Genomic DNA, 22,984 nt, shown 5'->3' with positions numbered 1-22,984 from the left:
AACACCCATACCCCCTGCTGGATGACCCGTAGAGTGAATGTGTCGATGCATAAGGTGGGCACAAGGAGGTTTGCTCTGTTTGGTACTCCTGAACACTCACCCCAGCGGACGGTAATGCAATCTGCCTGGCAGGAGTTGACAGCTAGTGTCAGTGTTGTATGTGATGCCTGCATGACGATGCCAGAACTGAGAGGTTATAACTATCGTAGAATCATAGAAAGGTTGCAGCACGGAAGGAGGCCATTCGGCCCATCAAGTCCGTGCCGGCTCTATGCAAAAGCAACCCAGCTAGTCCCACTCCCACGCCCCATCCCCGCAGCCCGACAAAATTTTTCCCTTCAACTACTTATCCAGTTCCCTTTTGAATCCCATGAGTGAATCTGCCTTCACCACCCCCTCTGGTAGTGCATTCCAGATCACAACCACTCGCTGTGTAAAAAAGTTTATTCTCATGTCGTCTTTGGTTCTTTTGCCAATCACCTTAAATCTATGTCCTCTGGTTCTTGACTCTTCCGCCAATGGGAACAGTTTCTCTCTATCTACTCTGTCTAGACCCTTCATGATTTTGAATACCTCTATCAAATCTCTTCTCAATCTTCTCTGTTCCAAGGAGAATGACCCCAGACAGGCTGGTGGCATGGGCGGACACGTGGCAGATGAAATTTAACGCAGAAAAATGCGAGGTGATACATTTCGGTAGGAAGAATGAGGAGAGGCAATATAAATTAAAGAGCACAGTTCTAAAAGGGGTACATGTACACAAATCATTGAAGGTGGCAGGGCAGGTCGAGAAAGTGGTTAAAAAAGCATATTGGGTCCTGGGCTTCATAAATAGAGGCATAGAGTACAAAAGCAAGGAAGTTATGATGAACCTTTATAAAACACTGGTTCGGCCCAACTGGAGTATTGTGTCCAGTTCTGGGCACCGCACTTTAGGAAGGATGTGAAGGCCTGAGAGAGGGTGCAGAGGAGATTTACGAGAATGATTCCAGGGATAATTAACTTTAATTACGTGGATGGACTGGAGAAGCTGGGGTTGTTCTCCTTGGAACAGAGGAAGTTGAGAGGAGATTTGATAGAGGTATTGAAAATCATGAAGGGTCTAGACAGAGTAGATAGAGAGAAACCCTTCCCATTGGCAGAAGGGTCAAGAACCAGAGGGCAAAGATTTAAGGTGATTGGCAAAAGAACCAAAGGTGACATGAGGAAAAACATTTTTTACACAACGAGTGGTTAGGATCTGGAATGCACTGCCCGAGGGAGTGGTGGGGACAGATTCAATCATGGCCTTCAAAAGGGGACTGGATAAGTACTTGAAATGAAAAAATGTGCAGGGCTATGGGGATAGGACTGGGCAGTGGGACGAGCTGGATTGCTCATGCTCATGCGTGGACTCGATGGGCCGAATGGCCTCCTTCCATGCTGTAACCTTCTATGATTGTATGAATTTTAAAGACACTACCAAACAAAATTACAATATAATAACAATTCACAGTTTTAGGATAATTCACTTCCACACATACCAGTTATCAAGCATTATTACACAGCCATAATAACTCATGTTTGACTTTGACATTACATTTTGATGAAAGTCATAGAATTATATAGAATTTACAGCATAAAAACAGTGCATTTGGCCCAACTGATCTATGCGGATGTTTATATAGTCCAAACAAATCTCTTCCCACTCTAAACACCTCTTCTCACCCTGCCCCTGTATCTCTATTCTATTCTCACTCATGTATGCATCAAACCTTCCCTTAGTGTAGTACAGTAAGAAGTTCAAAGATTTGACACGAGTGGTCAAAGTGTGTGAGTTCAACTGTCAAGTGGCATATCCTCCCAACTGCACCACTAGCCTCATCCACTGCTCCACACACTACATCCCCGATCACCCACCTACAAACAAACTCTTTCAATCAGTACTCAACCCTTCAAATCAGATGCTTCATCGCACCCTCACACATTACCACTGTTGCAAGCCGCACACCCGCAACTCACAGGTCATACACACTGGCAGCTATTCAACCATGACAGCCACATCACACAAACATCTTGCAAGACACTCACTGACACCTGCAGGAGAAGGTGGTGCATAACAGGAGGCAGCAAGAAACAACTGGAGGAGGACAGGTGCGGCTACACGTCCTAACTCCCATGGAGGAGACAGTGCTGACCATCATTGGAAGGGCCATCACTGAGGCCGTGGCCACTGGCGGCACTGCAGGGATCGATGATGAGGGTCTCTGAATACCGAATCCTCCTTCTCGCTTCCCACTTCTCCCTCATCCCACAATCTTTTCTGACTCACGTGCTGCAGAGTCAACACAGTTTCATGAAAGGGAAATCGTGTTTGACAAATCTCTTAGAGTTTTTTGAGGGTGTAACTAGCAGGGTAGATAAGGAGGGACCAATGGATGTAGAACATTTGGGTTTTCAAAAGGCATTCGATAAGGTGCCACACAAGATTAGGGCACATGGGATTGGGGATAATATGTTAGCGTAAATTGAGGACTGGTTAACAGACAGAAAACAGAGAGTAGGAATAAATTGGTGATTTTTGGGTTGGCAAGTTGTAACTAGTGGGGTGCCGTAAGGATCAGTGCTTGGGCCTCAGCTATTTATAATATCAATGACTTAGATGAAGGGACCGAGTGTAATGTATCCAAGTTTGCTGATGAATCAAAGCTAGGTAGGAAAGTAAACTGTGAGGAGGATGCAAAGAGGCTACAAAGGGTTATAGACAGGTTAAGTGAGTGGGCGAGAAGGTGGCAGATGGAGTATTATGTGGGGAAATGTGAAATTATCCACTTTGGTAGGAAGAATAGAAAAACAGAATATTTTTTAAAAGTTGAGAGACTAAAAAAGTTTGGTATTCGGAGGGATTTGGGTGTCCTTGTACATGAATCACAGAAAGTTAACATGCAGGTACAGCAAGCAATTAGAAAGGCAAATGGTATGTTAGCCTTTATTGTAAAGGGGTTGGAGTATAAGAGTAAGGAGTCTTGCTGCAATTGTACAGGGCTTTGGTGAGATCACACCTGGAGTACCGTGTACAGTTTTGGTCTCCTTACCTAATGAAGGATATATTGCCTTAGAGGGGATGCAACGAAGGTTCACTAGATTGATTCCTGGGATGAGAGGGTTGTCCTATGAGGAGAGATTGAGTAGAATAAGAACATAAGAACATAAGGCCTACATTCTCTGGAGTTTAGAAGAATGAGAGGGGATCTCATTGAAACATATAACATTTTAGAGAACTTGATGGGGTAGATGCTGAGAAGCTGTTTCCCCTGGCTGGAGAGTCTAGAGCTAGGGGTCATAGTCTCAAGATAAGAGGTCAGTCAATTAGGACCAAGATGAGGAAAATTTCTTCACTCAGAGGGTTGTGAATCTTTGGAATTCTCCACCCCAGAGGTCGATGGATGCTTATTCGTTGAGTATATTCAAGATTGAGATTGATAGATTTTTGGACACTAAGGAAATCAAGGGATATGGGGATAGGGCGGGAAAGTGGAGTTGAGGTAGAAGATCAGCCATGATCTTATTAAATGGCGGAGCAGGCTCGAGGGGCCGCATGGCCTACTCCTGCTCCTATTTCTTATGCTCTTATGGGTAAGCACGCACATCTTACTTTCTCCTCTCCCCTCACCACAACTCTACCCTTGTCCCTTTGTTATTTTAGATACCCAAGAACTGGATCCTGCCCAGTCAGAGGAGGCAGAGGAAGATGACAGTGATGATGAAGACACACCGTCTCTCGATCTCACACTCACAGCCAACAGCTCAGAGAATGACACTGTGCTTAATTTAGAGGCGAGGGTAGAGGCGGGATCTGCATGTGGTGAGACACCGGGCACAAGTGCGCAGGAGCTGGGGCGGGGGAATGGATACCATGGGTGCCAGCTCACCGGAGGGCGAGCTCACACACTAGTTCTGCCGCAGAGGAGTCAAATGATGACTTCGGTGGGCCAGGCTACAGAAGAAGGCTGATGGGCGTACACAACCAAATGCTTGGTGCACTGGAAAGCCTGCCAGAAAGCCTGCGCACAATGTCAAGGAGCATAGAGGAGTCCAGCTCCAACTTGGCACAGGGCTTTGCGCAGAGCTTGGAGCCTATCTTTTCCCACATGGAACGGGTGGTCACCTCCATCGGCACACCTGTGGAACCCACCATGATACAGCGCCTGATGACCGATGTCACAGCTTCCATTGCAGCACAAACATCTTCCGTCAAAGGTCTGACTGCTGCATTTGGAACTCAGACTGCTGCCTTGGAAGCTGAGACAGCTGCTATTGTGGCTCTGGGTACCACTGTTGAAAGGGACTTCCAGGGAGTCACAGCAGTCCAGCAATCTGTTCTCCAACAAATTACCAGGATTGCTGAAGCGCTGCCCCGAGCGAGTGGCAATGGCACCATGGAAGACGAACCTGCTGTCCTCTCTCAGATGACAACATTCCTGTTCCCACCCCTGCCACTCTACCAGTGCCCTTGCTGTTGTCTGTCAGCCAGCCAGGCCAGACTGCTGCAGCCCAGGCTGAGATGGTGCAGTATGAAGCCGGGCCCTCTCGGCCCAGAGCTGCTCGAGATGATCCTCCAAGGCCGCCTGTAAGCTCGTCAATTGAAGGTCAGCAGCCTTCCACCACCCATGCTCCAGCCACTGGAGATGCACCTTATAGCAGCAGTAGGAAAGGTAAAGGCACACGAACAACAGGGCACTAAGGGAATGCACAATGGTGAATAGTCTCATTTTGTTTGCATAGTTTCATCTGTTCATTTATAAATGTGATTTGAATTTGCATTTGGTGGTGGTTTTTACTTCTGTGATGAGCTGAGGGAGGAAGCAATGTGTATTCATAAGGAGGACGATTTGATGGTCATGTGAGAGAGGCAAGGTAAGGAGTGTGGGATTGTTGGTAAATGGGGAGGTGTAATTGAGGTTGCTGGTATCACTCATTAATAATCTGATCAGGCAGAGCCCTGGAAGACAGGGCCTGTCTACCTTGTAGCCTCCCTGCCTCTTTTTCCACTTCCTGCTGCATTTCTTCCTCCGCCTCCTCCACTTCCTCCTTCACCTCTTCCTCCTCTTCCCCTGCCTCTTCTTCTGGCTCAGGTTCTTGCCTGATAGGCAGTGGCAAGTGCTGTTCCCTCATAAAGGCCAGGTTGTGCAGCATGGAGCATACAATGACAAATCGTGATACCCGCTCAGCTGAGCACTGCAGGGCTCCTCCACAGCGGTCCAGGCTGCGGAAGCATTGATTGAGGACACCTATGGTGTGATCTATGATGTTCCGTGTAGCAACTTGGCTCTCGTTGTAGGCCTGTTGTGCACATGTGCATGGGTTCCGGTCCGGAGTCATGAGCCATTTCATGAGGAGATAACCCTTGTCGCCCAGTAGTCAGCCTTTGACTTGCCGAGCTGGTTGAAATATAGGTGGCACATTGGACTGCCACAGAATGAAGGAATCATGACTGCTGCCAGGGTAGCAGGCATTGACCTGCATGAAGCGCTGCATGTGGTTGCACAGCAGCTGCACATCAAGGGAGTGGAATCCCTTTCTGTTCATGAATATGGCCGAGTTCAGATGTGGAGCACGCATGCCAATGTGTGTGCAGTCAGTGGCGCCCTGCACCATGGGAAACCTGTAATGCAAGCAAACCCTCGTGCTCACTCCTGCTGCTTGTCTCTGGCAAGAGGGAATGAGATGAATCTATTTCTGAGTGCGTACAGAGCCTCAGTGACTGTCCTTATACAACAGTGCACTGCAAACTGCAAGATGTTGCTTATGTCGCCAGCAGCAACCTGAAAGGAGCCAGAGCCGTAAAAATTAACCGCCATGGTTACCTTGACAGCTACAGGCAATGCTGTCCTTGCCCTGCTCTGAGGCAGCAGTTGACAAATTTCAGTCACGACCTCTTTAGTGAACCGCAAACGTCTGATGCACTGGTCATCGCTGAAGTTGAGGTAAGAGAATTGGCACCTGGAGACCCTCATTGTATATGTTCCCACAAACAAAAAGGGTGGCACTCCCAAATCTAGAGCCCCCTGGATGTCAAGGAGCATACAGGATAGAATAAGGCAAAAAAGAGAAGCTTATTTCAGATACTGAGATCTCAATACTGCAAAATCTAGAGAAGTGTAGAAAGGGCAGGGGTAAAATTAAAAAGGAAATTAGGAAAGCAAAGAGAGGACATAAAAGAATATTGCCAAGTAAAATCAAGGAAAACCCAAAGATGTTTTATAAATACATAAAGAGCAAGAGGATAACTAAAGAAAGAGTAGGGCCTGTTAGAAACCAAAGAGGTAAGTGTGGAGGTGGAAGACATGGGTATGGTTCTTAATGAATACTTTGCATCTGTCTTCACAAAAAAGTGGGATGATGCAGACATTGTAGTCAAGGAGGAGTGTGAAATATTGGATGGGATAAACATAGTGAGGGAGGAAATATTAAGGGGATTAGCATCTTTGAAAGTAGATAAATCGCCAGGCCCAGATGAAATGTATCCCAGGCTGTTAAGAGAAGCAAGGGAAAAAATAGCGGAGGCTCTGACCATGATTTTCCAATCCTCCCTGGCTACGTAGGAGGGCTGGAGGATTGGAGGACTACTAATGTTGTACCATTCTTTAAAAAGGGAGAAAGGGATAGACCGAGTAATTACAGGGCAGTCAGTCTAACCTTGCTGGTGGGCAAATTATTGGAAACAATTCTGCGGGACAGTATTAATCGTCATTTAGAAAGGCATGGACTAATCAAGGACAGTCAGCATGGATTTGTTAAGGGAAGATCATGTCTGACTAACTTGATTGAATTTTTTGAGGAGGTAAGAAGGAGCGTCGATGAGGGTAGCTCATTTGATGTAGTCTGCATGGATTTTAGCAAGGCTTTTGACAAGGTCCCACATGGCAGACTGGTCAAAAAAGTAAAAGCCCATGGGATCCAAGGGAAAGTGGCAAGTTGGATCCAAAATTGGCTCAGTGGCAGGAAGCAAAGGGTAATGATCGATGGGTGTTTTTGTGACTGGAAGGCTGTTTCCAGTGGGGTTCCGCAGGGCTCAGTACTAGGTCCCTTGCTTTTTGTGGTATATATCAATGATTTAGACGTAAATGTAGGGGCCTGATTAAGAAGTTTGCAGATGATACAAAAATTGGCTGTGTGGTTGATAGTGAGGGAGAAAGTTGTAGACTGCAGGAAGATATCAATGGACTGATCAGGTGGGCAGAAAAGTGGCAAATGGAATTCAATCCAGAGAAGTGTGAGGTAATGCATTTGGGGAGGTCAAACAAGGCAAGGGAGTACACAATAAATGAAAGGATACTGAGAGGTGTAGAGGAAGTGAGGGACCTTGGAGTGCATGTCCACAGATCCCTGAAGATAGCAGAAGAGGTAGATAAGGTGGTTAAGAAGGCATATGGAATACTTCCCTTTTTTAGCCGAGGCATAGAATATAAGAGCAGGGAGGTTATGCTAGAACTATGTAAAACACTAGTAAGGCCACAACTAGAGTACTGTGTACAGTTCTGGTCACCACATTACAGGAAAAATGTGATTGCACTAGAGAGGGTACAGAGGAAGGTCGCTTGCCATTTTAATTCCATGTCCCTCTCCCACTCTGACCTCTCTGTCCTCGTCCTCCTACACTGTTCCAATGAAGCGACCGGCAGGTCAGGGTCACACTTGCGGACTGAGCGGAGGTGTTCAGCAAAGCGATCGCCCAGTCTGCATTTGGTCTCCCCAGTGTAGAAGAGACTGCATTGTGAGCAGCGAATACAGTGTACTAAATTGAAAGAAGTACAAGTAAATCGCTGTTTCACCTGGAAGGAGTGTTTGCGGCCCTGGACGGTGGGAAGGGAGGAGGTGAAAGGACAGGTGTTGCATCTTTTTTTCTTCCTTTCAGGTGTCGATTTTAAAATTCTCATCCTTGTTTTCAAATCCCTCCATGGCCTCGCCCATCCCTTTCTCTGTAACCTCCTCCAGTCCCATAACCTTCCGAGATCTCTGCGCTCCTCCAATTCTTGCCTCTTGCGCATCCCTGATTTTAATCACTCCATCCTTGGCAGCCATGCCTTCAGCTGCATAGGCCCTAAGCTCTGGTATTCCCTCCCTAAACCTCTCCGCCTCTCTATCACTCTCCCCTTCTTTAAGACACTCCTTAAAACCTACCTCTTTGACCAAGCTTTTGGTAACTTGTCCTAACACCACCTTATGTGGCTCGGTGCCAAGTTTTGTTTGATAATGCTGCTGTTGAGGGGCTTTACTACGTTAAAGGCGCTATATAAATGCAAGTTGTTGTCGCCCCTCCTGATCCTTCATACCCTTCACTTTCCTTCGACCCCATCCCTCTCTCCAATCTCACCCTTTGTCGTATTTTCACTATCCCCTCTGACCTTCTCCTCTCTGACCCTGAATGATCAGTCCTCAGCAAAGGCCTTAGCTTCATCCCCTTTCGCCCCCACCTCAATGAATTTTGAGCTCGACACGGCACTGTTCGCTAGTCCTCTAGCAGTATTTCCTTTCTCTATTGAATTTTAATATATGGATACCAGTGCCTCTGCTATCCCCACCATAGTTTATTTGAATATAGACAGTTCCTGGTTCTTAATGGAATGGGTGAGATCAATTTGCAGTATCCCACGTCATGTGAACACAGGACATGGCACTTTGCATTAACCAGTTCAGCTGGTTTCCCAAGAACAATTGCCAACAATTAAAGGAAAGTAAACAGAGTCTTCTGCTTTTAACCTTTATTTTTTTTTTATTCGTTCATGGGATGTGGGCGTCGCTGGCGAGGCCGTCATTTATTGCCCATCCCTAATTGCCCTTGAGAAGGTGATGGTGAGCCGCCTTCTTGAACCGCTGCAGTCCGTGTGGTGACGGTTCTCCAACAGTGCTAATAGGAAGGGAGTTCCAGGATTTTGACCCAGCGACGATGAAGGAACGGCAATATATTTCCAAGTCGGGATGGTGTGTGACTTGGAGGGGAACTTGCAGGTGGTGTTGTTCCCATGTGCCTGCTGCTCTTGTCCTTCTAGGTGGTAGAGGTCACGGGTTTGGGAGGTGCTGTCGAAGAAGCCTTGGCGAGTTTCTGCAGTGCATCCTGTGGATGGTACACACTGCAGCCACTGTGCGCCGCTGGTGAAGGGAGTGAATGTTTAGGGTGGTGGATGGGGTGCCAATCAAGCGGGCTGCTTTATCTTGGATGGTGTCGAGCTTCTTGAGTGTTGTTGGTGCTGCACTCATCCAGGCAAGTGGAGAGTATTCCATCACACTCCTGACTTGTGCCTTGTAGATGGTGGAAAGGCTTTGGGGAGTCAGGAGGTGAGTCACTCGCCGCAGAATACCCAGCCGCTGACCTGCTCTCGTAGCCACAGTATTTATATGGCTGGTCCAGTTAAGTTTCTGGTCAATGGTGACACCCAGGATGTTGATGGTGGGGGATTCGGCGATGGTAATGCCGTTGAATGACAAGGGGAGGTGGTTAGACTCTCTCTTGTTGGAGATGGTCATTGCCTGGCACTTATCTGGCGCAAATGTTACTTGCCACTTATGAGCCCAAGCCTGGATGTTGTCCAGGTCTTGCTGCATGCGGGCTCGGACTGCTTCATTATCTGAGGGGTTGTGAATGGAACTGAACACTGTGCAATCATCAGTGAACATCCCCATTTCTGACCTTATGATGGAGGGAAGGTCATTGATGAAGCAGCTGAAGATGGTTGGGCCGAGGACACTGCCCTGAGGAACTCCTGCAGCAATGTCCTGGGGCTGAGATGATTGTCCTCCAACAACCACTACCATCTTCTTTTGTGCTAGGTATGACTCCAGCCACTGGAGATTTTTCCCCCTGATTCCCATTGACTTCAATTTAACGAGCGCTCCTTGGTGCCACACTCGGTCAAATGCTGCCTTGATGTCAAGGGCAGTCACTCTCACCTCACCTCTGGAATTCAGCTCTTTTGTCCATGTTTGGACCAAGGCTATAATGAGGTCTGGAGCTGAGTGGTCCTGGCAAAACCCAAACTGAGCATCGGTGAGCAGGTTATTGGTGAGTAAGTGCCGCTTGATAGCACTGTCGACGACACCTTCCATCACTTTGCTGATGATTGAGAGTAGGCTGATGGCACGATAATTAGCCGGATTGGATTTGTCCTGCTTTTTGTGGACAGGACATACCTGGATAATTTTCCACATTGTCGGGTAGATGCCAGTGTTGTAGCTGTACTGGAACAGCTTGGCTAGAGGCACAGCTAGTTCTGGAGCAAAAGTCTTCAGCACTACAGCTGGGATTTTGTCGGGGCCCATAGCCTTTCCTGTATCCAGTGCACTCAGCCATTTCTTGATATCACGTGGAGTGAATCGAATTGGCTGAAGACTGGCTTCTGTGATGGTGGGGATATCGGGAGGAGGCCGAGATGGATCATCCGCTCGGCACTTCTGGCTGAAGATGGTTGCAAACGCTTCAGCCTTGTCTTTTGCACTCACATGCTGGACTCCGCCATAATTGAGAATGGGGATATTTGCAGAGCTTCCTCCTCCCGTTAGTTGTTTAATTGTCCACCACCATTCACGACTGGATGTGGCAGGACTGCAGAGCGTTGATCTGATCCGTTGGTTGTGGAATCGCTTAGCTCTGTCTATAGCATGTTGCTTCCGCTGTTTAGCATGCATGTAGTCCTGAGTTGTAGCTTCACCAGGTTGGCACCTCACTTTTAGGTATCTCATTAATACCATGAATATACAAGCATGTGAAAAGATGGACAGGAAAAGACCAGCTGGTCCATCAAGCCTGTCTCAAACAGTCATGCTGCAACTAAGCATCAATTGCCCCCTAAGTGTTCCCTTCCATCACTAGTCATATAATCTCCTGGGAGAGGCAAAAATTTTTTTAAAAAGCCTCGGCCAATTCAGGGAAAGAAAATCTGGGAAATACATCTCCGACCCCTGAGGTTGATCAAAACGAGTTCAGGAGATCATAGTGACCATGAGTCACATCACCCAACATCCCACCTACCTTTTGTATGCAGTGATAGTAGCGACAGCAAGGAACTCTTTCAGCTCCTCCTGATGCAGTGAATCCACACTCACCACATGAGCCAGCCACTTGATCCAAATGTTGACAACCCTCTGCACAAAGAAAGACATCCTAACATTTAATTTAGTTTTATGCCTACATGGCTTTTACACGTGACCTCTGATCTTCTTGAGATATACTCACTATGAATAGTAATCCCCGTTGGGAGTGCCAGATTGCACTTCCTCATAGCATCTTATCACATACCTCAGTAATTGCTCAAAGTGTTCCACATGCAATGAGTTAGTTTGAAGTACAGTTACTAACATAACATAAGAAATAGGAGCAGGAGTAGGCCATACGGCCCCTCGAGCCTGCTCCGCCATTCAATAACATGGCTGATCTTCTACCTCAACTCCTCTTTCCCGCTCGATCCCCATATCCCTTGATTCCCTTAGAGTCCAAAAATCTATCGATCTCAGTCTTGAATATACTCAATGACTGAGCATCCACAGCTCTCTGAGGTAGATAATTCCAAAGATTCACAAACTCTGAGTGAAAAAATTTCTCCTCATCTCTGTCCTAAATGGCCAACCCCATATCCTGAGACTATGCCCCCTGGTTCTAGACTCTCCAGCCAGAGGAAACAGCCTCTCAGCATCTACCCTGTCAAACCCTCTCTGAACTTTATGGGCATGATTTTAAAAGGGAAAAACCGGTGGGTTGCATGCAGGGAGACATTCAAAATCGCAACCAGTTCGGGCCCGCCTCCAACCCACCCACTTACGGTTTTCACCAGGGCATGACTAGGGGCAGGCGACCAACCCGCTCCCAGGCACCTTTCAAGGAGGCTGTGGGCCTCCATTTGTCCAGAGTTTCCAATTTCAACCCCTGGGGGCCGGGATTCCCGGGCCTTCTCATTTACACCATGTGAAAGGAGGCGAGAAGGCCTGAAACTAATAGGTATGTGCCTTTCTGGCACAGCCTGTGGGCCCGGAGGAGTAGGAGTGCTTTCTCCAGGCCCAACAAGCCCACCTGCAGCAACCCCCCAACAATCACGGACCCCCCCCCCCCCTACACCGATCTCTGGACCCCCCCCACAACGATCGATGACCACCCCAATCTCCGACCCCCCCACTAACGATCGAGGACCCCTGTGATGACACCCGATTCCCTCCCCCAACGATCGTGGACCCCTGCGCTGACCCCTGATCCCGACACCCCCCACCCCCCAGTGACTGATCCCTGATCCCTCCCCCATGACTGAATTCCCCCCAGTGACCCTCATGCCCACAGATGCCCCCTGCCAACCCATGCCCCCCATGCCCACCCGTACCCACCCCTGACCCTGGGCCCACCCATGCCCCCCATGACCCTCCCCCCCCCCCCCCTCACCCCATCCATACAAACAAAGACTTAGCTGAAGACTTACCTGAATACGTCCTCTCCCTGGCTGCTCTCCCGTCCGATTGAGACCAGCCTGTCAATCAGGCCAGCCAGTTGGACAGCAAACCGACAAAAAAAAAGACGTCCTTCCATCAAAATCATAAGGACGTCCGGGAAACCTGTACTTCCAGGTTTCCCTTTCGCAATTTTACCCCCCCCCCCCCGCCCCCTTCCCGGCTCGGCATCAAAATCATGCCCTACATGTTTCAATGAGATCACCTCTCATTCTTCTAAATTCCAGAGAGTATAAGCCAATTCTACTCAATCTCTCCTCATAGGACAACCCTCTCATCCCAGGAATCTGGTGAGCCTTCGTTGCACCACCTCTAAGGCAAGTATATCTTTCCTTTGGTAAGGAGACCAAAACTGCACAGAGTACACCAGGTGTGGTCTCACCAAAGCCCTGTATAATTGCAGCAAGACTTTCTTAGTCTTGTACTCCAACCCCCTTGCAATAAAGGCCAACATACTATTTGCCTTCCTAATTGCTTGCTGTATCTGCATGTTAACTTTCTGTGTTTCATGTACAAAGACACCCAAATCCCACTGAACACCAACATTTAATTGTTTCTCACCCTTTAAAAAATATTCTGCTTTTCTATTCTTCCTACCAAAGTGGATAACCTCACATTTCCCCATAATATACTCCATCTGCCACCTTCTTGCCCACTCACTTAACCTGCCTATATCCCTTTGCAGACTCTTTGCGTCCTCCTCACAGCTTACTTTCCCACCTAGCTTTGTATCATCAGCAAACTTGGATACATTACACTCGGTCCCTTCATCTAAGTCATTAATATAAGTTGTAAACAGCTGAGGCCCAAGCACTGATCCTTGCAGCACCTCACTAGTTACAGCCTGCCAACTTGAAAATGACCTGTTTATTCCAACTCTGTTTTCTGTCCATTAACCAATCTTCTATATCCATGCTAATATATTACCCCCAAACCCTTGAACCCTTATCTTGTGTAACAACTTTTTATGTGGCACCTTATCGAATGCCTTTTCAAAATCCAAATATACAACATCCACTGGTTCCCCTTTATCAACCCTGCTAGTCACATCCTCACAAAACTCTAATAGATTTTTCATACACGATTTCCCTTTCATTATACCATGTTGACTCTGCCTAAATCATATTATGATTTTCTAAGTGCCCTCTTACCGCATGCTTAATAATGGATTCCAGCATTTTCCTGATGACTGATGTCAGGCTAACTGGTCTATAGTTCCCTGTTTTCTCTCTCCCTCCTTTCTTGAATAGCGATGTTACATTTGCTACCTTCCAATCCATTGGGGCTGTTCTAGAATCTAGGGAATTTTGGAAGATCAAAACCAATGCATCCACTATTCTGCAGCAACCTCTTTTAGAACCCTGTAGGCCATCAGGTCCAGGGGATTTGTCGACTTTTAGTCCCATTAATTTCTCTGGTACTGTTTCTTTACTAATATTAATTACTTTAAGTTCCTCACTCTTCTTAGACCCTTGGTTCCCCAGTATTTCTGGTATGTTTTTAGTGTCCTTTACTGCAAAGACAGATATAAAATATTTGTTTACCGTCTCTGCCATTTCCTTATTTCCCATTATAATTTCTCCTGTCTCAGCCTCTAACGGACCCTTGCTTACTTTCGCTACTCTCTTCCTTTTTACATTCTTGTAATCTTGTAACAGCTATTTACATTCTTACAATCTTTTTATATTTCTTCCTGGTTTACTCTCATATTCTATTTTTTCCCTCTATCATTTTTTTGGTCTTCCTTTGCTGGATTCTAAAACTCTTCGTTGAGAATTATGAAATATTTCTTTAATTGTTCGCCATTGCTCATCTACTAATTTAATTTCCCAATCTACCTTAGCCAACTCTCCCCTCATACCTATGTAATTGGCTTTGTTTAAGTTTAAGACTCTACTTTCAGACTTACTGTTGTTATGTAGGCAAACAAGGCAGCTGTTCTTCACTCAACAAGGTTCCACAAATAGCAGTGAGATGAATAACCAGGTTATCTGTTTTTGGTAATGTTGGTCGAGGAGGAATGTTCGTCAGGACATTGGGAGAACTACCTGTTCTTCTTTGAATAGTGCCATGGGATCCAAAGAACAAGCAGACCGAGTCCCAGTTTAACATCTTATTCAAACAACTGCAAAAATGTGTTGATTTATGTGCACTCAAAACACTATTGTTTGATGCTGGTACTGCTTTTTTAAGGTTGCAGTTATGCCACACTATGGCACTACATTAGCTGTAGAGTATGAAACATAGTCATCAGGATCAGAGTTATACTGTGGACTATTACCCTTTATAAGAGGGTAGAGATTTGCCCCTGCATATTTGTGCACTTCGACAAAGCTTCACTTTACTAGCAGCAAATATTTAATGTTAGAGCAAAGTGATCATAACCGTCCACTTCCTCATCTATAATATATCAAAAATCTTACATCTGTGCGCACTTTGAGTCTGCATAACTTGACTTTCTGTTGTCACACTTTTTGGGGGTGAAATTGATCTTGGGCAGTAGCGAATTGGCAGCCCATTATACATCCTGCTCAATTTTCTTTTCCAGAACAGTATGAACTTGGCCCACAAGCACCCTAGAAGCCTAAGACTAACCAGAGACTTACATTAATGGAGGTGAGGATCCCTTTAAATACTGCTGGGTGGTGATGTTTCAGGTGTGAACGGACACCAATTACACAAAATGGTCTTGATTCAGGCATGGGATCCTTATTAACATACTTTAATGATGCCTGTATTTGTTTTAGGCTGCCACCAATTTCAGCCCCTTTGTGTCAACTTTTTCACATTAGAAATTCCTTGGGTAGAAATTGATTTGTGTTTCACACATTTTCTGGTCCAAAATTGGCGCCACAAAGTGAAATTTTGCAACACGGTCTCCCGTGTGCCCCACTCCATATTGGTTCAGGCGTCAATAGGCGTCCCTGGTGGCCACCTGAAAAGCTTGCCGTTCATTATCTAAAGTATTCAGTGACCGTTGCCTCTAGCCAAAGTGTACCTCCTTCTTAAAAGGTGCAGGATTCCTTTTAAATGGTGTCAGCAACAGGCGATATTGCCGCCGCCCCCACATTAGCCGAGATGCTAATGAACAGTGTGAGTAGTGCAGGCAGCATGTCTATTTTATTTAAATCAATGGGCTAATTTAGGGCATTAGTTGCGATCACGTTATCGGGCACGTGCTCTGAGCGCAGTTCCCATTCTGTGCCCAAAAACTGACTTAAACCTATCTGTACATCCCCCCACCATGTCCACATTTATAATAGATTTTGCCTATGTAAACCTGTTACATTGTGACTACACAATCTAGCCACTGGGTAGCTTTACGTATTCTCAAAGAGTCCCTCTCTAGAAATTTTCAGAGTCTGACTGCTATCTTGTTATTTGCTCAGGTCGGTTTTACTTTAATTTTTTTTACATTTTTATTTTAAATTTATAATTAAAATATTTTAGGCTGTTGGCACCTTTTCAAAATTTAAAAATAAATCAAATAAATCTGCCTGCTCTTCATCCTTTTCTGCAGCCCCGCTACTGGCTTATAAACCCATTTTAAATTTCAGTAGATATATATTTATATAAACATATGGCAAAAGAACCAGAGGCAAGATGAGAATTTTTTTTACGCAGCAAGTTGTAATGATCTGGAATGCATTGCCTGAAAGGGTGGAGGAAGCAGATTCAATCGTAACTTTCAAAAGGGTTTTGGATAAATACTTGAAGGTGAAAAATTTGCAGTGCTATGAGGAAAGAGCAGGGGAATAGGACTAATTGAATAGCTCTTTCAAAGAGCCGGCACAGGCATGATGGGCCGAATGGCCTCTTTCTGTGCTGTATCATTCTATGATATAGTGCCCTTCTGACTCTGATGTGATTTTTATAAATATATGATAGCATACCAGTGTCTCTGTGGAATCTGGTGATGCTGCGATTTCCTGCCTCCCACTCCGTTAACTGTGGGCACTAAGATGTGGTTGATATCGTGCTCTACCTCCCCTCAGCTTTATGCCAGGAGGGAAAGATTTTTTTTTACCTTTTTTAACGCTAATCAGAGGAGAAAAGAGAGCAGAGCCTGGTAGGAAGTATTTTTCTATTTTTATATTGTGGCGACGTTTTTTTGGCAACGGGCAGTTGAAAAAACTGTCTGTAATCACCAAGCATTGTTCTGTGAATTATAAATGCGATTTCATTTCGAGGATTTCATTTCCAACAACGTTCACCTGAGGAAGGAGGAAGCCTCCGAAAGCTTGTGAATTTAAAATAAAATTGCTGGACTATAACTTGTTTACAATTTTAATTCCAATTCAAGCTTTGTAAAAGCAAGATAGAAATTTCTGTCTTGATTACAATTCTGTTTTGATTACAATTACTTCCTACAGCTTGTTTTCCGTTTCAGGCCCGCAACCTGACTAAGCTGTGCTGTACTGTCACTTTCATCATTTGAAATGCTGCACATAAATGCTGAAGTGGCAGTCTGATTGCAGTAGTTGACAGAGTAGCATTAATACAGTATTGGGACAGAGTAGCATTAATATAGTATTGGGACAGAGTAGCATTAATACAGTACTGGGAAGATGAAAAGCTTGCATTGTGCAAAGAAATAACGGAATCAATTTTAATGAGAACCCAATGCAAAACCCTGTTTGTAAAACGAGGAGAGGGATGTCATAAAATTAAAGAGCAATGCATAAAAATAAAACTCTTTTCTCTCAGTGAACCTGAGTTACTGCGATTTAAAGGGAAGTGCGTGTGTTTTGCGTGATGATCCTCCAGTTCTGTAATGCTAGTTTCCCAGAACGGACGCAGTGAGCTCACGCCCAAGCCTGTTTGTCACTAAACTTCGAACAGAGAGGTGGGTGTGTCCTCCGCCCACTCCAAAATAGACATCTCTTGACGATCCCAAACCCGTCTCATATTCCACCGATCGGCGAGGGGAAAGTTCCACTTCTTCCACGATCTTTGTACAACAGTGACCGCAGTGATGGGGAAGGTGAAGAGTTTTGCAATTCTCTACGACCGCGCTGCTGATAACAATGTCCCTGTCTACACCAGCGGGGAATGGGTCTCTGGGCGGATCCTGGTCGAGGTTACGGCTCAGATCGAGGTGAAAGCTCTTAAAATCCACGCCAAAGGGCAGGCGTACGTCCACTGGTCCGAGACACACTCCTCTGGTTCCAACTCTTCCACCACACGGCACTACACTCAAGTGGTCAGATACTTCAAGCACAAGTACCTGCTAATCGGAATAGGTAGGTGTGTCATCGCAATACAAAGAGATCTTAAACATCTAAGCTCCAAAGTGTCTCCTTCACAAACCCAACAACTGTGTGTGCAGTTCCATGTCGCCCCCGCCTCTCCTATGTGACTGTGATGAATCTATAAATGGGTGGAGACACAAGGGCTGGAAATGTTCTCCAACTTTTTTTGCAAATACGAAACAGATTTAAGTGATGCCGTTGGCAAGATTAAACCGGTTGAAATTACACATGTAAAAGTTAAGGATCACATGCTCCATTGTTTTTCCATTACCAGCTAGGGTTGCCAAACAAAAAGGAGAAAAAAAACCTAGGGTTGCTAACTCTGGTTTGAGGCATTGCTGGAGGCTTGATCATGTGCTCGCAGTTTGCAAATGTTGCATTTGCTAATAAGGGTTGGGCAGCTGAGTATTTTTGCTCACTGTTTTGTATAGCAGCTGTTGTGCATAGGGTTGCCAACCCACTCGCCTACCAGTGGAAACAATGGGATCGATATTAACCCTACCACAATGGGCGGGAGAGGGTCGGGGTTAACAAATTTAAATCACGAAACGTGACCCCAACCTGCTGCGTGCCTACCGCCATTTTGATGGCGGCGAGTGGTGTGGCGTTTCTGTGCCCGTCTTGGAGAGGCGGGACACTTCATTATAATATTTAAATCAGGCAGCCACAGTGCAATTGGGAGCCTGATTTAAAGTTAACAGTTGCTGGCCGGGTTTCCCAGGGCTCAAGAAATGGAGTCGGGAGCAGCCGGCTGCAGAAGTTGAGTGCTTTTTAGAGCACTTATTGTGAGCCAGAAGGAGCAGGAGTGCTGCCCTCGGCCCCTCAAGCAAACCTTCTGTCGATCACGGCCTCTCCTCACTGCCGCGATCGGCCGACCCCCCCAAGCCCCAATCTTTCCCTCCCACACACCCGATTTCAGGCCTCCAACCCCCACCACCAAGCTCCAATCTTTCCCGATTGCCGGGGACTGTCCCCAACGATCCCCAGCTGCGGCCTTCTATCGCTGACTTTCCCACCCGGCAGCCGGCCAGCTTCGGCAGGAACTCCCCACCTCCCCGTAAATAGCGGGGCCAATGTTTCAATATTTACCAAGAGTAAAGACCTCAGTTTTCACTCACTCTTTTACTGGTTGCTCCTCTCTCTTGGCACCGCTCTCACTGACCAGGTTGCTGCCGTTGCTCCCGGAGGGTGATGTCACCGAGCGGGAAGTGGTTTCTCTGTGGCAGTGACTTCATGGAGCAGATCCACTGCTCCGGTGCAAAATCTATAGGGCCCCCTTGTCAATGGGTGCTTGAGTCGCAGTAGCAGGGAAGTTCTACTCTTCTTCCGGATTGCCAGCAGCAGTGCCTGAGAGATTCCTCTTTCATTCCAGGAGACTCCCGGGCTGTCCGGGATGATTGGGAACCCTGTTACTGACCCACATGTGTGTAACCTTACACTTGTGTGTCTTTGCTGCTTGGAAAACGCTCAGAAATTCCTGGGATTGGAGAGGGCAGAAATCGAGGTTTGTACTTGTGAGGAGGCAGGAATTTGGTTCAAGTCCTAAGAGCCACCCAAAAGTGAGGCTGCAGAAGCACTCACCCTCTGAGTGCAGACATATGGGGATAGAGGAGGGGGAATTTTAACTTCCTCCACCTGGTGGAGAAGGAAATCCCCAATTAATTCTGATTTTAAAATGCCTGATTTTTCAGGCGTATGAGGCAACTGCCTGAGTCAGTTATTCAAATCGGGGTCCTATTACATTAGTAAGACCCAGACACCATCTTAACTAGGAAGTCAGCGGGGCAGCTGCCTTAACAGCAAGTACCTAGTCAATCCACCGAAGAAGGCTTGTAAGGTACATTTAAAACTTTCCTTTGGCGCCAGGGGCAGCATGCGTGCTCTTCCGGGCCTCACAAGGGAAGTGTAGGCCTCCCTTGCCTGGAATTCTCTCCACCACCAAGTCCCCAACTGCTAACCGCCCTGGGAACTCCTTCCCTGCACTTATCTTGGGTCTGGCGAACAGCCTTCGGGCTGCCTAACTTTTCGCCACTTCCCAGGTGTTTTGTCGGGAAGTCAACCAGCAGCATGTTGATGGAGTTTGGCCGTCAATATTGGCTGGGGCTGTTGCTGCTACTTCCAGACAGGCTGGACGCTCACTGGGCAGCTTTCACACCTGGCAGTTAAAACTCCCACCATGGATTTAGAACAGGATAGCCTAAATTCTGTGATCTCCACCTGCCCTTGTGCCCTTCTGATTGTACATCTATATAGCAGGTAAATTGCAAGCATCTGTTCATAAAGGCAGAAGTGGCTGTTTAAAGGGAAGTTGCTGAAACTGAGATTGCATTTGCAGATTTTGTGGAGATATCCCAGAATTGACTGCAGGCAAAAGTTTTGTATTGTTTTAGTCAGAAAGTGTTCATCTACAATCTCCATTACCTGTGGAGAGGCATGTACTGAAGGGGAGTTAGAGAACCAGTATCTGAAGGCTGCAAAATTAGCTTTCCAATTGGAATTTCAACTTAGATGATACACATATTGGAGGAAGATTGAGTAGAATGGGCCTATACTTCCTGGAGTTTTGAAGAATAAGAAGTAACCTCATTGAAGCATATAGGATTCTGAGAGGGCTTGACAGGGTAGATGCTGAGAGGCTGTTTCCCCTGGCTGGAGAGTCTAGAACTAGGTGTCATAGTCTCAGGATAAGGGGTATAACATTTAGGACCGAGATGTGGAGAAATGTCTTCACTCAGAGGGCTGTAAATCTTTGGAATTCTCTACCCCAAAGGGCTGTGGACTCAGTCGCTGAGTATATTCAAGGCTGAGATCGATAGAGTTTTGGACTCTAAGGGAATCAAGAGATATGGTGATCAGGCAGGAAAGTGGAGTTGAAGTCGAAGATCAGCCATGATCTTATTAACTGGCGTTGCAGGCTCGAGGGTCGTATGGCCTACTCCTGCTCCTATTTCTTTACGGAGGTCTATAAAGAAATTTGAGATACTATGAATAAAACAAGGAAAATATAGCTGTAAACTTTCAGGATACAGCAAAACCTCAGAAGCATGCAAATGGCATTGAGACATATGGGCAATATAAAATAACACGGGGGAGATGTTGAGTGAGGACAGGAAGTTGCTGAAATACTGAAGCACTACATTTCATCAGTGCTTACAAATGAAATGATTGCCAGAATTGAGAAAATAGTTTAAGGTCGAGTGTAAACTAGAAACCTTTGAACTTCTACAAATTCCCAAACAAATCTTTCCTTGTGATTTTAATGAGCCAAGACCTGACAGGTCTTATACCAGGGAAGGGAGTTGGCTCAAGAGATTGTGAATCCCCTTTCAGATATTTTCAATAGTTCACTGGACTTGGGCCATATCCCAGAAGATTGTAAAGTAGCAAATATGACTTCTGTTTTTAGAAGGGGGGCTAGGCATCTAAGCATAGATCTGTAAGCCTTATCTCAATTGTGTGGCAATTGTTTGTTATGATGAGTGACATCATACGGGATCATCTTGAGATACAGGATTACTTCGAGATGGGAAGCATGATTTAAAGACCATGCCCAACCAATTTATTGGATTTCTTTGAGGTGGTTATCTAGTGGTAAGGGATAAAACAGTGAATACTGTATACCTGGATTGCAGGAAAGTATTTGGCACTGTGCCACATAATAAACTACAGGCATTGCATTAGACTGGATTAGCTGATCCATTGCAGCGAGTTGTGACAGCGAATGTTAGCCTTTATATCTAGAGGGCTAGAATATAAAGTGCAGGAAGTTTTGCGCAGCTATACAAAGTCCTGGTTGGGTCACATCTGGAATACTGTGTACAGTTCTGGGCACCACACCTTAGAAAGGATATATTGGCCTTGGAAGGAGTGCAGTGCAGATTCACCAGAATGTTACCAGGGCTCCAAGGGTTAGATTATGAGGAGAGATTACATAAACTAGGCTGGAATTCCCTGGAAAATAGAAGTCTAGGGGGTGCTTTGATTGAGGTTTTTAGGATTTTGAAAGGAATTGATAGGGTAGATAGAGAGGAACATTTTCCGCTGGTGGGAGAGTCTAGGACAAGGGGACATAACCTTAAAATCAGAGCCAGGCCATTCAGGAGAGAAATTAGGAAACACTTCTTCATGCAAAGAGTGGTAGAAGTGTGGCACTCTCTCCCACAGAAAGCAGTAGATGCTAGCTCAATTAATTTTAAATCTGAGATTGATAGATTTTTGCTAGTCAAGGGAGTTAAGGGATATGGAGCCAAGGTGGGTGGATGGAGTTAGAATTCAGATCAGCAATGATCTCATTGAATGGTGGAACAGGCTCGAGGGGCTGAATGGCCTACTCCTGTTTCTATGGTCCTTATGTTTATGGAGGGATAGTTAACTAGCGGCCAGTTGTTAGTGGTGTATCACAGGTGTTATGTTGGGACTGCTATTGCTTATAATTTCTATAAATGATTTGGGCGGTGCTATCATGCGCAGGGTGTCTAAATTTGCAGATGACACTCAATTGGGAGCAGTGACAAATGATGATTCTAAATGTACTCAAATTCAAAAGGATCCAGGGAGGCTAAATCTGTGGCAGACAAGCAATTTAATATACTGTAGAGAAGTGTCAAGTTAAGAGGGAAAGATAGTGAGGATTATGTTACCATTCATCAATCTGTAAAGCAATCTGAGATGTCTCTTTGTATGTAATGGGCGATATAGAAATGTAAGACATTATAACTGGAAATGTGCTTGCAGTGTTGCAACAAGAAAAGGATCTTGGCATTTTGGTGGACAGCTCACTAAAACTGTCAGTAGGTGTTCACAGGCAGTTGGGAAAGCAAATAAAATGTAGGGATATAGAGTTAGGGGTGAACTTATATATTCAGAAAGATAATTCTAAAATTATAGCTGGCCTAGGTGAGACCCATTCTAGAGTACTACGTGCAGTTTTGATCCTCCTATTTTAAAATAAAAAGGATATTAAGTTATTGAATGAAGTGTACGGTAAGGGACGAGATTTGTCTCAGCAGTAGAAGGACAGAGCACAGAGGATAGTTATCCTGGGACTTTTCCCCCCTGGACGAAGACTGTAGGGCCTCGATAGAAGTATTCAAGTTTGTGAGGTGTTTGGAGAATTTGGATGCACATAAGGTTTATATTCCATTTACTAAGGGGGTCATTTTAACCAACTTGCCCAGCGGGAAAGTGACTGGATCGGATCGGTCGCCTGTTTTACACCCAGCCTGATTTTACTTTCCACAGTGGTAAGTTAATCTGGTCCTGTC

At 45.8% G+C, this 22,984-nt stretch overlaps 1 protein-coding gene and 1 long non-coding RNA gene across 3 annotated transcripts in view; one reads left to right on the top strand and one right to left on the bottom strand.

Annotated features, from left to right (window-relative positions):
* Nucleotides 1-16,741: 16,741 nt before the first annotated feature.
* The window catches only part of LOC137320884 (uncharacterized), a 67,701-nt gene continuing 61,458 nt past the window's right edge, over nt 16,742-22,984 (bottom strand). For both annotated transcript variants that reach the window (XR_010962660.1, XR_010962659.1), the window contains exons 3-4: nt 18,839-20,682; nt 16,742-17,695 (exon numbers count right to left, since the gene is read on the bottom strand). This is a non-coding gene — a long non-coding RNA (uncharacterized lncRNA). The remainder of the gene's footprint in view (nt 17,696-18,838; nt 20,683-22,984) is intronic.
* LOC137320883 (arrestin domain-containing protein 3-like) overlaps nt 17,225-22,984 on the top strand; it is a 34,754-nt gene continuing 28,994 nt past the window's right edge. The window contains exon 1 of the mRNA XM_067982833.1: nt 17,225-17,711. Within this exon, the coding sequence (XP_067838934.1) occupies nt 17,444-17,711 (268 nt within the window). The 5' untranslated portion in view covers nt 17,225-17,443. The remainder of the gene's footprint in view (nt 17,712-22,984) is intronic.

This window comes from Heptranchias perlo, chromosome 4 (genome assembly GCF_035084215.1).
Source record: "Heptranchias perlo isolate sHepPer1 chromosome 4, sHepPer1.hap1, whole genome shotgun sequence".
NCBI classification, from domain to species: domain Eukaryota; kingdom Metazoa; phylum Chordata; class Chondrichthyes; order Hexanchiformes; family Hexanchidae; genus Heptranchias; species Heptranchias perlo.
Note: the sequence above shows the minus strand (reverse complement) of the source record. Positions and strands in the feature narration are given on the sequence as shown.